This window comes from Mastigoproctus giganteus, chromosome 3 (genome assembly GCF_048544385.1).
Source record: "Mastigoproctus giganteus isolate SK-2022 chromosome 3, ASM4854438v1, whole genome shotgun sequence".
Classification (NCBI taxonomy): Eukaryota; Metazoa; Arthropoda; class Arachnida; order Uropygi; family Thelyphonidae; genus Mastigoproctus; species Mastigoproctus giganteus.
This window is the reverse complement of record NC_143577.1, coordinates 124,922,201-124,938,446: the sequence shown is the minus strand read 5'-3', so window position 1 is coordinate 124,938,446 and position 16,246 is coordinate 124,922,201. Positions and strand designations below refer to the sequence as shown.

At 37.8% G+C, this 16,246-nt stretch overlaps 1 protein-coding gene across 5 annotated transcripts in view; it reads left to right on the top strand.

Moving 5' to 3' along the window:
• mora (cysteine and histidine rich domain containing protein) overlaps positions 1-16,246 on the top strand; it is a 560,065-nt gene that overhangs the window by 280,628 nt on the left and 263,191 nt on the right. For all 5 annotated transcript variants that reach the window (XM_090370663.1, XM_090370664.1, XM_090370660.1 and 2 more), the window contains one exon: positions 15,692-15,857. In XM_090370663.1, the coding sequence (XP_090226789.1) occupies positions 15,692-15,857 (166 nt within the window). The remainder of the gene's footprint in view (positions 1-15,691; positions 15,858-16,246) is intronic.

Here is a 16,246-nt window from a genome sequence, read left to right as displayed (position 1 = left end):
TACATACAAAATTAATGGGTGACATGGAAGCCTATGATAGATATAAGCTGGTCTGTAACCAAGTCACAAAGGAGATTATGCAGGCAAAGGCAGATTATGAGAAATCCTTGGCAAAGGATGCAAAGAAAAACAGAAAAGAGTTCTTTACCTATGTAAACTCTAGAAGGAAAGGGATGAATCAGATTTGTTTACTGGATATTGATGGTTCAACAGTTGAGAATCCTGCTCAGGTGGCTAACAAACTAAATGAGTATTTTGCATCTACATTCACACATGAGGAGTTATTCAGGAAGGGGAATGCCAGAGGTGAAGTAAACTCTGGCAGTGAGCTAGATGATTTTGTAATAATTGAGAGGAAAGTGGAGGAGAAATTGTTCAGGATATAAACAATTTCTCCTGAAGAATTTCAGTAGAAATTGTTTATCCTGAACATTTTCTCAAAGTCAAGAAGTAAAGAAGTCTGTGCTGCTTTTCTCTTGTGTTCTTTGTTAGAGACATCTCATAATCTGCCCTAGCTTGCCTAACCCCCATAGTGACTTGATTGCAGACTTGATATAGGGTTCTGTGTGCTCTGCTAATTTTTAGCAGAACCCTATATTTTTATTCTCCTTTCCTTGTCCTATTAGTTGTCACATTTATTTAGGACTAAACTTTGAACAATATCTCTTTTTGTTGGTATATAAAGGTTAGTAGCCTCTGTGATGAATTTCCTGAGTGCTCAATGATAATTAATGAATATAATCATTATTAATAATATTGTGTTTTTTACACATTAAATGGAAAATAAATAGAATTAATAGATTAAATTGACTTTACAAATATAAATTTATCTTTCTGAAAACCATTCTAATATTTTTAAAAAATATTATGAAATACTGAGTAAACCTTTGGAAAATAAACCCAATACAGTCAGTCCTCATATAACACTGTAGTTATATTCCTAGAAACCCTCGTGCAATGCCAAATCTTGCAAAATCATGCCATATAAATAACAGGCCTTATGGGAAAAATAGGATTGGGTGCTGACCACTCAAGATTGAACACGCATTTGTAACCAAAACATTACCAAACACAATAATTATATTGTAATAAAATGCGTATTTTATTACAATAAAATCGTAAAAAAAAATATGATTTTTACATAATAAAATATTGCTAAATGCTTTTATCGTAAGCTAACTTGTTCCCGATCTCTTCTTTGTTTGATCTTTTATTCAAACAGATAACAGACGTTCCATATCTTCCAATTATTTGTGTCTTGATCTAATGTCTTTTGTTACACTTGGAGTTGTTCCTGCTATAAAAGTTGCTTTTATTTTATCTGCATTCTTTTTAATTGTTCTCAGTGGTTAGGTTGTTATTTCCTAACCTAACCCTTAAGAAACCTTATTAGAAATAAGGTTTCTTAACTTTGTCTGTCATGCCAATACAAATGTATATCCTTCTCGACTTCTACTGCCAGTAGTACCGATAATATGCGTTGTATGTTTACCTAGAATGCAGGGAGAAACAGCAGTAGCAGCAAACCAATTTTTCCAGCATATTTGCCATGGTTTTCATATTGGCTTTCTTTACCTGAGCCATTTTTCTTTTTCTCGCTGAACCTGCCGTATCTTCACCAGCACGCTTCCTTTTCACACCGGTTTCAAGTATTTTACTAATTTTTAGGGAATAAAGCACAATTACAGTATAAGAAGAACAAAAATGTGGAGGCACGTTTGATACACACATACACAAAGCAGTGCACGTGTAGCAACTGAGTAAACAACAGAGTAAGTGTTGCATTCAGCTATTGTGATTCCACTGTGTTCGATTACCATTTTTTCTAAATGCAAAGCTGATTCTTGCCTAAGAGAATTTGGTTCGCGTTATATGTCTTATCATTCCTTATTTATAAATCGTGTAATTCGTATAGTGTAAACGTGTTATACGAGGACTGACTATATACCTCATCTTTTTTTTTTTTTTTTTTTGTCCTCTCCTTTTTCCCATTATATATACATGAGGTCAGCGTTTTTACTGTTTTGGCATGAAATCTTTTTACGGCCGGATGGCTTTCCTGACGTCAACCCTCACCCTTTATCCGTGCTGGGGATATGCGGTGGTCATTCCCTGACCTTTCCGCATCCTCCATATTTGGTGGTCACGGGCTCGAACCCCGGTCTAATCAGGAAGCGTGTGCTACACACTGCTGCTCCTGCCCACCTTGCTACGGAAGCGCCACCTCATCCTTTACTAAGAGTAAAATAATGTGATATCTTATTGGTGGAGGAGTAGGAGGTATATTTTCACTGAAAAATAATTTATTTGAATTGTTTGTGTTGTGGTTCTGCCAAATTTTCCTTCTACTTATGATTCCTAATAGATATGAAGCATAATTTGTATTACAGTAATAGAAATGTGCAAATCCTATGTGAATTTGAGTGTGCATTACCTTCTGGAATGCAGCCATGTTTGGCTGCATTCGAAGGTAATGCACCTCAAATTTGGTGTACAGCACTTCCAAAATCTTTGTGTGATCATGCAGACTTCCCACATAACCTGTAAAACTCCTCTATAAATTTTAAGGAAGGAAAATTAGAGTTACTATTAGAGGAGCTAATTTCCACCTATATCTGCTGGCTGAAAGAATATATTTTTTCTGGATTTCATTGGATAACCATTTTCAACACCAGCATTTTTTTATATAACATTAGTAGTAGTAGTAGTAGTAGTAAATTTTAAGCAATTTGCAGATATAAGAGTATTTCAGCATCATAAGACAATACGTTTGCTTAAAGAAGTGGAAAGTTACAGATGGCTGGTGATGCTTAGCAGGATAAAATTTACCTTTCCAGCTATCCTCAATTTAGCTTTCTAGATATGGATTAAAACTTGAGAGTTGATCATTCTTACAATAGCAAGACTATACTGAATTTATTAGATGATTGGTTTCTGTACACCAGCGTGTTATAGAAGCAATTGGGAGAAAGCAATATTTTTAATTTGATTATCAGCAGTGATGTTTTGCATTAAGAATATCCGTATAAAGGAAACACCAAGTGGAAGTAATCAAAATATATTGACATGAGATCTACTTAACTATGTAAGTACTCTCAAGGATAAAGGGATGGGATTTTACTTTTATAAAGGGCTAGAGTGTTTGCACGCAATTTTTAAATTCTTTTGTAAGACCATTGCAAATTTTGAATGGGAAGCATTCAGAGAAGTAATCATAGAAATTACCATGCTTCTGTGATTACCAGCAAAGAGATACTAGCATTAGTAGAGGCATACAATGCAAGAAAGCAAGCTTATGCAGCATCAGCCAATAAAAAACCTCTCCCATTTCACCCCTCCGTTCGTTCCAAATGCCTGTCCACCTCAGCCTTAAATTTATTTAGGCTATTAGCTTACACAATCAAAGATGGAAGCTTGTTCCACCAATAAACTACAAGCTGGCTAAAGGCAAATTTCTGCACATCTATTCTACAACTATCTTTCCTCAATTTGAAACTGTTCCCCCTCAGGTTCTTAGTTTGAGCAAGAGGAAGAATCCCATCAGCATTCAGCTTCCTCAACCGATTCAAGGCCTTATACACCTCAATCAGATCACCTCACAGGTGCCTACCCTCCAGGTGCTACAATTTGCAGACCTTAAGCCCTTCTTTGTAAGAGTACCCCTTTGTTCCCCTCACCAATCTTGTTGCCCTTCTTTGTACTCATTCTAGCAATTATACATCCTTCCTAAAATGAGGCCTCCAGACCTGTACACAGTACTCTAGGCGTGACCTGACCACTGCCTTGTATAATGGGATAATCACCTCCTTATCCCTGCCTCCCTGGGATAATGAGGTGATTGCTAGCAGGCACAGGGAGGTGATCACCTCCCTGTGCCTGCTAGCAAAATTGCTATATATCATCGACAAGACTCCATGACCTACCCTGGCAGCGAGTCTGCACTGCTCAGTGAACTTCATATTTGACTGCATAATTACCCCCCCCCCAGGTCTTTTTTGCTTTCCACTTCCCTGAGTGTAGTACCACACAGTTGGTATGTTTCTCTTCAGTTATTGCTACCATATGCATTTGTCAATGTTAGACTTCAGTTGCCACTCCTCAGCCCATTTTCCCAACTTATCTAGATCCAGTTGGAGTAGCATACTGTCTACTGTCGTTAACAACCCTGCCAACTTTTGTATCATCTGCAAACTTGGACATTAAACCTGATATACCTTCATCAATATCATTGATAAATATACAAAACAACAGTGGGCCCGACACCGAACGCAGGGGAACTCCACGAAGAGTAGTGTCCATTGATTACCACTCTCTATCGTCTTCCACTCAACCATCCCTTTATCCTTTGTAGCATTGTAGCAATACCTCTCCAATTTGTACAGCAGTCTTCCATGTGCAACAGTATCAAAAGCTTTCCTGAAATCGAAGTATATGATACAAAACTTATTTTTGGCATTCAGTTCCTTTGTGACCACATCATAGTATCCAATCAAAATGGTCAGACAAGACCTCCCTTTAACAAACTCATGCTGTGTCTTAACTATTAACTGCCGTCTTGTCTAGATGGTCCTGCAATGCTTCTTTAACCAATAATTCCATAATTTTCCTCGGAATACAAGTTAAACTAACAGGTCTGTAGTTATTTGTGTCACTTTTTGAACCCCCTTTGTGAATTGGTGATATATTTACACACCTCCAGTCAATGGGGACCTCCCCCTGAGTCTAAGGAAGCTCTCATAATTATGGCTTAGGATTTGCTTACTTCCTTTGCTGCCTCCTTTAATATAACTGGATAGATCCCGTCCATCCCAGGTGCCTTCCTTATGTTTAACTTCAACGATTTCTCCTCCACTTTGCTCTCAGATCTTACAAAATCACTTAGCTTCCTATTAGCATTGAATGACTCCTCATGTGTGAATGTAGATGCAAAATACTCATTGTTTATCAGCTATCTGAGCATGAACATCAATAATCACTCGTGTATGTTAAGTGGTCCAATCTGATTCATCCCTTTTCTTCTAGAGTTTACATAAGTAAAGAACTCTTTGCATCCTCTGCCAAAGATTTCTCGTAATCTGCCTTTGCCTGCCTAATCTCCTTTGTAACTTGGTTACAGACTAGTTTATAGCTGCATACATTCTTCTCTGCCATGAGCCTCATTAATTCATCTAACATCCATTTAGGCCTAAACTTTGAACAGTATTTCTTATTTGGAATGGAAAGCCTAGTAGCGTCCAAAATTAAGTCCCTGAAGGCTTCCCATTTAGAATTCAATATTTGTAATATCATCAGTTGATCCCACTGTACAGAATTTATAAACTGTCTGAGACCACTGTTGTTACCTTTATGAAAGCAAAAGCCCTTCCCTTCAGCCTTGATGGTAGTTACATCTTTAAGTAATTCCCACATCAGTACATTGTGATCATTGTCACCCAGTGGTTCCTTTAACTGCAAATTCTTTGCATGAATAATCACTGCTGATAATCAGATCAAGAGTATTAATCCCTCTGGTTGCCTCTCAAACATGTTGCAGTAGAAAATAGTCATTCAATAAATTCACAAAAGTCTTGCTAGTGTGCCAGTGACCCAACCCACAAGTTCCAGTCAATATCTGGAAAGTTATTGACTTAAAATCCCCCATTATAAGACATTCTAATTTACTGGCCCACTCTATTTCTCTGCAGAATTGCTCATTATACTCATTAGATTCATTAGGCCTATAACACACACACTTACTCTCATTTTTCCTTTTCCAGTGCTTATTTCGCACCAAACAGACTCAGCACTGCATTGTCCACCAACATCAATTGGATGCACTTCCTTAGATTTTGCGTTTCTTAACTAACAGCGTAACCCCTCCTCCCTTCCTGTCCTGTCTATCCTTCCTCTACAAATTGTACTCTCCAAATTTCAGTTCTGCACTGCCTATACCTGTGTGACACCACATCTCTGATATCCCAACAATATATGCCTTTGATGTCTTGACTAGCACTTCAAGCTCCTCAAATTTATTAACTATACTCCTAGCATTGGTGTACATGCAAGTATATATGCACCTGTTCCTACTCTTAATTACCCTAACACAGCCCATGTATTTACTTGTTCCACTATTACTCCCAGCAGTCCTGGAAATCTCCATTTCCTTGCTTTCCAGGCTGCTGCTCATTCTAATAGAAACAGTACAAGAATCACTTTTGCCTCTACCTGCAGCCAGTTAACCTTTTTTGTCTGTGTATCCCCCTAAGCTAGCTGTTTTCTGACCCACCTAACACTGCCTCGATAGTATCAGCAAATATTCTTGCACCCTTTCTATTTAAGTGTACTCCATCCCTGTAGAAGCAGTCTCTCCTTTACTATTTGAAGTTTAGACCTAAATGGGTGTCACATGAACTGATAAGATTAGGAGCACAGAATAAAAATGTGTTGGATGATTGTAATTTAGCCGTGAACACATAAACCTACAGTAAATACAAACTAGTGTGCAATAAAGTTTAAGGGTGTGTTAGGCAAGCTGAGGAAGATGATGAGAAGTCTCTAGCATGGAATGCAAAGAAAAGCAACATAGACATCTTTACTTATGTAAACACTAGAAGGAAGGGGATGAACCATGCGGGGGCCCACTAGATATCAGAGGCTCACATCTGGTTAGTATGGGCTTGGCACACTCAGGATCCTGAGGTAGATATCATTATTCTTCTCTTTCTTGGTGATTCCTTTTTACTTTTCTCTCTCTCTCTCTCTTCCTCTCTCAGGGTAATTCAGAATTTTTTTTTTTGTCTGGTGCAGCATAAGCTTTAGGCTTCCTTGCACCATGTGACTAAGTAGTATTATTTTAATTATAATAAAATGAATGGCATTACTGTCAATGATTCTATTCAGGTTTCTGATGAGCTAAATATTCGAATAAATAAATATTTAATGAGCAGAATATTTTGCATTTACATTCACTTGTGCAGTTTTTAAGCAATGGAAATATACCAGAAGTACACCAAATATAACTAGAAACTAAATGATGAACCAAGTATAATTAGGAACTAAATGATGAACCAAGTATAACTAGGAACTAAATGATTTTCTGATAACTCAGAAGAAAGCTGGAGAGAAATGGTTGAAGCTAAGAGTAAATAAGGCATTAACAGTAGCCACTGGCAGAGGTGAAAGAGATTCTTGCACTGCTTCTATTGGAATGAGCAGAAGCCTGAAAAACAAGATGCAGGATATTTCAGAGACTGCTGGAAGTCATTGTGATACAAGTAAACACATGGGTTGTGTTAGGGTAGCTAAGAATAGAAACAAGTGCAGGTATACTTGCGTGTACACCAATGCTAGGAGTTTAGTAAATAAATTTGATGAATTTGAGGTATTGCTCAAAACATCAAAGGCAGATATTGTTGGGATATCAGAGACGTGGTGTCACACAGATATAAGGAATGCAGAACTGGAATTTGGGGAGTACAATGTGTATAGAAAGGATAGACAGGACAGGAGGGGAGGAGGGTTTATGCTATTAGTTAAAAAACACATAAAATCCAAGGAAGTGAAGCCAGTCGACATTGATGGACAGGGCAGTGTCGAGTCAGTTTGGTGTGACATAAGCATAGGTAAATCAAAATTGAGAGTAGGAGTGTGCTATAGGCCTAATGACTCTGATGAGTATAATAAGATACTGTACAGGGAAATAGAATGGGCCAATAAATCAGAGAGTCTTATAATGGGGGATTTTAATTTCCCAGATATTGACTGGAATTTGTGGGTTGGTCACTCACACACTAGCAGGGCTTTTGTGGATTTATTGGATGATTGTTTTCTACACCAGCATGTTCGGGAGGCAACTAGAGGGAGTAATACTCTTGATCTGATTATCAGTAGTGATTCTTCATGCATTAGGAATCTGCAGATAAAGGAACCACTGGGTGGCAGTGATCACAGTGTGCTGAAGTGGGATTTACTCAAGGAGGTAACTACCATCAGAGGCAAAGGGAAGGGTTTTTGCTTTCGTAAAGGCGACTATGATGGTCTGAGACAGTATTTAAATTCTATACAGTGGGACCAACTGATGATGTTACCAACAGCAAATTCAAAATGGGAATCATTCAAGGAACTAATCTTGGAAGCTACCAGGCTTTACATACCAACCAAGAAATATTGTTCAAGATTCAGGCCTAAATGGTTGTCAGATGAACTAATGAGACATATGGAAGAGAAGAAAAATGCATGGGATACATACAAATTAATGGGTGACATGGAAGCCTATGATAGATATACGTTGGTCTGTAACCAAGTCACAAAGGAGATTAGGCAGGCAAAGGCAGATTATGAGAAATCCTTGGCAAAGGACGCAAAGAAAAACAGAAAAGAGTTCTTTACCTATTTAAACTCAAGACGGAAAGGGATGAATCAGATTGGTCCACTGGATGTTGATGGTTCAACAGTTGAGGATCCTGCTCAGGTTATTCAGGAAGGGGAATGTCGTATGTGAAGTAAACATTGGCAGTGAGCTAGATTATTTTCTAATAACTGAGGGGAAAGTGGAGGAGAAATTGCTGAGGATAAACATAAAAAAGGCACCAGGGGTGGATGGGATCTATCCAGTTATATTAAAGGAGACAGCAAAGGAAGTAAGCAAACCCCTAGCCATAATTATGAGAGCTTCTTTGGACTCAGGGGAGGTACCCATGGACTGGAGATGTGCAAATGTAACCCCAATTCACAAAGGAGGATCAAAGGCTGACACAAGTAATTACAGACCTGTTAGTTTAACTTCGGTTCCAGGAAAATTAATGGAGGCACTGGTTAAAGAAGCACTGCAGGATCATCTGGACAAGAATTCAGTTATAGCTCAGACACAGCATGGTTTTGTTAAGGGCAGGTCTTGTCTGACCAATTTGATTGGATACTATGATGTAGTCACAAAAGAACTGGATGCAGGGAATAACTTTGATATTATATATTTGGATCTTAGAAAGGCTTTTGATACTGTTGCGCATGGAAGACTGCTGCACAAATTGGAGAAGTGTGGCATTGGAGGCAAATTGCTGCTATTGATAAAGGGATGGTTGAGTGGCAGAAGACAGAGAGTGGTAATCAATGGACACTGCTCAACGTGGACTAATGTTATTAGTGGAGTTCTTCAGGGTTCAGTGTTGGGTCCATTGTTGTTTTCTGTATTTATAAATGATATTGATGATGGTGTATCAGGCTTAATGTCCAAGTTTGCAGATGATACCAAGGTTGGCAGGGTTGTTAAGGACACTACTGATACTATGCTGCTGCAACAGGATCTGGAAAGGTTGAGCAGATGGGCTGAGAGGTGGCAAATGAAGTTTAACATTGACAAATGTAAAGTACTACATATGGGAAACAGTAACCCCAGATCAACGTATCAACTCTGTGGTACTACGCTGGCAGTGGTAGAGAATGAAAAGGACCTGGGGGTAATTGTGCAGGCAGATATGAAGTTCTCTGAGCAGTGCAGACGAGCTGCAAGAGTAGCTCATGGTGTCTTGTCAATGATATACAGGAATTTTTCTAGCAGGGATAAGGATGTGATTATTCACTTGTATAAGGCATTGGTCAGGCCACACCTTGAGTACTGTATACAGGTCTGGAGGCCTCATTTCAAGAAGGATGTAGAGCTGCTCGAACGAGTACAGAGAAGGGCAACAAGATTAGTGAATGGAACAAAGGGTTGCTCTTACGAAGAAAGGCTTAAGTTTTGCAAATTACAGAGCCTGGAAGCTAGGCATCGGCGAGGTGATCTGATAGAGGTGTATAAGGCTTTGAATGGCTTGAGCATGCTCACCGATGGGATTCTTCCTCTTGCTCAGAATAATCACCTGATAGGGCATAAATTCAAATTGAGGAAGGACGGATGTCGGATAGATGTGCGGAAATTTGCCTTTAGCCAGCGGGCAGTTGGTTTGTGGAATAGACTCCCATCGCTTGTTGTTGAAGTTGATAGCCTAAATAAATTTAAGGCTCAGCTGGACAGGTATTTCGAACGAACGGAGGGGTGAAATGGGAGTAGTGTTTTTTTTTTTTTTGGCCGATGCTGAATAAGCTTGCTTTCTTGCATCATATGCCTCTACTAATGCTAAAAGGCACCTGGGATGTCAGTGGATTTATATTAAAAAATGCAGAAAAAAAGAGGTAGGAAAGCTTTAGTAATCATTAGGAGAGCATTCTTGGATTCAGGGGTGTTCCCTGTGGAGATTGGAAGTGTATGAAAATCTCTTCAGTTCAAAAAAAGGGGGGGGGTTATAAACAGTAAAGTGAGTAAGTTCACACTTGTGTGGCTACTGTTCCAGGGGAAATAATGAAGTCACTGTTCAAAGAACTAATGTTAATTCATCCTGACTTGCATGCAATTAAACAAAAATCACAGCATCGATTTGTTTAAGGGGGATAAGTGATGATGCAGTAACAAAGTAAGTGGATGCAAAAAATAATTTTGACATTTTAGTAAAGTTACCCATGGTTCAGTAATAGGCTCATTATTCTTTTCAATATTTATTAATGACGTTAACATTAGTAGAGGCATATGATGCAAGAAAGCAAGCTTATTTAGCATCAGCAAAAAAAAAAAAAAAAACCCTCCTTCACACAGCCATTCACTCCAAACGTTTGTCTAATTCTGCTGGAATTTATTTAAACTGGCAACTTCCGTAATGACAGATGGAAGTTTGTTCTAGCAATCAACCACCCGCTGGCTAAAAGCAAATTTCTGCACATCTATTCTACAACTGACTTTCCTCAATTTGAATCTGTGCCCTCTTGCATAATTGATGAAGGCATATCAGCTGATATAAAGGGTGACAGTAACTAGGTGTATGCTACTACAACAAGATATAGAAAAATTAGGCAGATTGGCTGAGAAGTTTCAGTTAAGTTTAACATTAAAAACAGCAATATACTGCATGTGGGCATTAATATTCCCAGAATAATGCTGTGTGGTATCATTCTACACAGCTAGTATGATATTTTAAGGTAGTAGAGAACAAGTTGAATTATGTGTGTAGTGCATTGCATTACATTTCAGACACAGTAGCAAATAGTAATAATTTGTGATTTATAACAACAACAAAAAAAGAGGCCAACTGCAACATCTTTTATGAGAAAATCTTGTTTCTGTGCATCTGCAACATTGCCCATTGATTCCTCCAATCAACATATGTCAATAAACATAATATTCAATATCTTTAGCATTTAACATATGGATATATGGTATATAGAACCTATCTGATATATAAGATATGCAGGGTCAAATGCTTGAGCACATTCATCATAGACCCTCTTCTCTTGATCTACAACAATTGCCTCAATGAGCACTACTTTCCAGCCCAATGGAATAAATACAGAGTATACCCTATCCCTAAATACCAATTTGCAACAAACATCAGCCAGTTCAGACCCATCTCAATTGCTTCCAGTCTGTTAAAAACTCTTGAAAAGGTTTTGCAACCCACAATTACTCACCAAATCCTCCAAACGAAACCACCTGAAATCCACTACTCCATCCCAGGAAAATCGTCAATTACTAACTTAGCAGCCACCACAGAATGCATTCTCTCTCAGCATTCAAACAAAGAGCTGAGCTGGCAACTATATATCTCGACATAAGTGCAGACTTTGATGCCATGTCGATCCTGGCCTTGCTCCTTCTACCTAAGGAGAAATTTCATATTTGAGGTGATATGCTGTGCTTTTTAGAATCTCTGCTCTGTCATAGAACACTTATTTTCCATTGGGAACAACATTCCCTGTCCTGTGACATTACTGCTGGAGTATTTCATAATGGAGTACCGGGGTGTCCTATCTGGTGTCCTGTTCACAGCTACCATCGTGCCCATTATTGCCTCCATGAACAGTCTCTTATTCTATACTGATGACCTCCAATTGCTGATGCAAATTAACCCTGGCGACAACTGCATTCAGCTCATCAACAGGATTAATTCCCAACTTAAGGATCTTGAATTGTACATGGGAGACTTCAATCTAAAATTCAACCCACAGAAATCTGCTCAGGTTATATTCTTCCTTAAATCTGTTCCAGAACTACTCAACGTATTAATCGGAGGGGTACCAATACCAAACGTACCCTCGCACACAGACCTTGGCATTCTGTTCGATCACAAGATGTCCTTTGTCAACCAGATCGACAAAATCAAGTCCAAATTTTCTTGTCTATGGTGGATCTCAAAGCAGCAGCCGTTACATCCGACATCCCCTCACTGTTAAAAAGTTCATCACCTCCATGATCTACCCTGCCATTCTCTGTGTGCAGAAATATGGGCCTCAGTCATGCCTACAAACCTTAAGCGCGTGTACATGCTGAATACTGTTCATTGAAATGGGCCAATAGCAAGCTTCGTCTGCCTCCCTCTGATACCAACTATTATGATGGCACAAGCAATCGACATCCCGAGGGTGAAGCCTGATCATGGAAAAGAGGCTCGTCTTCACAGCTAAACTCTTCACAGGCCAGATATCGTCTCCCAATATTTGGAATGCTCGCTCTTGAACGATCCCACAGCCAAGCCTAAGATCGTCACCTGCACTTGTGGCTCACCACAATAGGCTTTCACTCGCTGACAGATTCCTCCTCAAGCAGATGCTAGCTGCCCTGAACTGTGTAAACACCAACTTTGACAGGTTAATAAGCAACACGAAGGACAGATACAACTTTATCGAAGCCCTTGATCCCTGATCCACTAAAAGAGGATCACGATGCTTCCATCCCTAGTTCAAATCTGTCATCGCTAAGCTGTATTCTGTCTTTCTATATTTATATTCAGTTTTCTATTTGTATGCTGTAATTGTATCTTTTTTGAATGTATGCTGTATTTTGTATCCTGTTTTTTATTTGTATGCCGTTTTTATTCTGTTTTTTCTGAAGCTTGTGAACCCCTGGCGTTCGTCACCATGGTGGGATATTGTGTTGTAAGTTTGTATGGGGGTTCCCCAGTATCCAAGTATTCATCCTATCCCCCACAGTTACAAGGATTTGAAAATTAAAGAATTAAAGCTTTTTCCCTTGAGAAAATTGACCAAGCAATTGAACATTTTTTTTGTGAGAACTATCTTCTTTTATAATAAATGCCTAATAAAATAATTTTCCTATTTTTCAGTTCCTTCATCCATTTTTTACTATGTACAAGTATATAATAACCATTACTATATAATATTGGTTTAAAACTGTAAATACATCATATCTACTTATCCTTCACAATTAGCTGCCCATGTATTGCACTACCTTGAATAAGAAACGCTTCACTTGCGATACCAGCACACCTGTCCACCCACCGATGAAAAGCCAACTAGCTTTGAAACGGTTCCATTTGGGTGGTGGTGCCCACTGAGAATAAGCAACGATGGTCTTCTCTATTAGTGAAGCATTACGTATTCGAGGTAGTGCAGTACATGAGAAACTCGTTGTGAAAGATAAGCACAATATAAGATACAAATGAAATGATGCCTTTCACACTACTACCATAGTTTATCTTTAATAGTTGTCTGTGATATCAGTGTATCTACACTGATATTATATAGAATTTTAAACTCTTAAAATATTATGCCTAGTTTCATTTATTAAAATAATAATCATTATGAAAATTTGGTCCCTGTTTTCAGTGGAATTTTCTAGAACCAATTATCCTGTACTTCACAAAAAAGATTTATTTATTTATGAAAAGAAGAATAATAATTGATGGATTCCTTTTGGTTCAGTTTGAGTGAAATTTGGAAAATCTCTCTAAAAGAGTAAAATGTAAAATTGAATAAAAATTCATCCGCTGAGAGTCATTATTACATAAACAGAGATATGGAAAAAGGAATAATTGTTGTTTGGGGTTACTCTACATGTCTTTCAAACAGCTAAGTATAAAATTTCATGAAAAGCCATCAGAAAAAAAAAAATTATAATAAGAATGAATAAATAATTGTGGATATCTGTTTGTCCAATTTAAATGAAATTTGGAATGTCCTGAGAAGTCTTTCTAAAAGGGCTAAATATAAAATTTCATCAAAATCTCACCCAGCGGAAGTCAGGTTGCTACATGACAAATTGGACTGACATGGTAAAGACAACAGAAGGATTATGCATATATATTAATGTTACTAACAGAAAAAAGATTGGGGATAATCGTGCAGTCAGATATGAAGTTCTCTGATTATGGTGATTTGTCAATGATACAGGATTTTTATCCCAGAGAGAAGTATATGATTATTCTCTTGTATAAAGAAATATTAAGGCAACACCTTGAGTAATGCATACTGGAAGCTTCATTTTAGGAAGGATGTGGATCTGTTGGAATGGCTGCATAGAAGAGAAAGAAGACTAGTGAGGCAAACAGGAAAGTCCTCTTCTCCAAGAAAAACTTCAGTTCTGTAAATCTGGAAACTGGGCACCTGTGAGGAGATTTGATTGAAGTGTTGCAAGGTGTTGAATGGATTGAGTAAGCTGAATGTTGATGGCATCTTTATACTTTCACAGATGATGCACATAAGGAGAATAAGTTTAAATTGAGAAAGGATGGTTGCAGATAGATTGCAGAGGTTAATTGATTGTTAGAAAAAAAATCGTTAATTTGGTGTGGATGTGGGTAGTTTGAATGAATTTAAGGAGGAATTAGACAGATTATTACAGTGCATGTGATGTGGGAAGTGTTCTTTATATATGTATTTATTTAATTTAATTTATTTTTTGGCTTATCCTGTATTAATTTGTTTCCTTTCATTATCTTCTAATACTAATTTACTGAACTGGATACTTCTCTGCATTCTGCTCTTCTGTCTTGCAAATCACTATTGGGAGCAGGGACAGTTGTTTCCACATAGCTTCCATAAGATGACGTTTCCATATTTATGATCACTTTGTGGATGAAACCATTATCTCTTAGTCTGCCTAAAATTAATATTGTTTTTAATTGAATAACATCACCAGATATCAACTTCGTTACTCTTTCAAAACTAAAAGCAATGCTGTGATTGTGGGTCTTACTCAACTCTCATCAAGAAGTGGGTAACTGCAGTGTGATGCTTTAGCTATTTCATGCCTTACTGCTGATTGTCCATTAATTTAGTACTGAAATTATTATTATTAGCCATATGGTGCAAGGAAGCCTGAGGCTTATGCTGCACCAGCCAAAAGAAAATTTCTGAATTACCGAGAGAGAGAGAGAGAGAGAGAGAGAGAGAGAGAGAGAGAGAGAGAGAGAGAGAGGAACCAAGAAAGAGAAGAAGAATGATATCCAGCTCAGGACCCTGGGTGTGCCAGGCCCATACTCACCAGATGTGAGCCCCTGGGGTTGATGAACCAACCATGTGTATCTTTATGTAGCCTTCTCTTTATACAATGTCTCTCCTTGCTCTCTTAATTGATATGATAATGATAGTTCCTGCAGTTACAGTTTAAAGCTCCAGGAATGCATAATTTTGCAAAAAAAATTTTTTGTGGGAAATATCTACTATTTATTAACTGGAATTAATTCAGAAAATACCATTCTTTCACGAATTAATCCAATTTGTTAGAAGTGTTACCTAAATTAAAAAGCTATTTGTTTATTTGTTAAAAGTTGTGTTTTAATTAGTTTTAGAACAGTATTAGTCAGATGAGTATACTGTCTTGGATTATGAATTTGCGAAGTATTCATATTAGTAGTTATGATTAATAAGCTTGCCTGTTTTTGTCTAGGTATATACTTACAATCCTCCCAAACTCCAAAGGCCTTTAAATTCTATTCAGCGACCTAGTTCTGATAGTCCTACAACACGCTTGCACTTGACTATTGCACCAGCACTTAAACCTCTTTTAGAGAAATTGCAAAAGAAAGATGTTGAAGAGGAGGTCCAAGAAAGAGGTAAATACCTGTAAATAGTTTGAAATGTTAGGTTGATTGTAGAAATTAGTCCTTGAACAGAAATTAGGAAATGACTAAAATATGTGCATTTGAAAAAATGATTGAGGCAAATGAAATTAGTCTTCATTAACAAAGAAAATTGTTTTGCTTATTTATATTACCAATGTTATTCACAGCTACAGGTTCTGCCCGTATTTATGAACAGAACTGCAGTCATTTTGACCCCTTCTGCTCACCATGCTAATATAGTCCCCCCCCCCCCCCATTTTTTTTCCACAAAAGGGCTGGAGGTTAAAAGACAGCTACTTTGTTTAATTCTGAATTTTTGCTTGAATTGGTTTTTTGCTTTTAGTTAATGAATTGATTGTCGGGAGTGCCAAGTTTGTCTT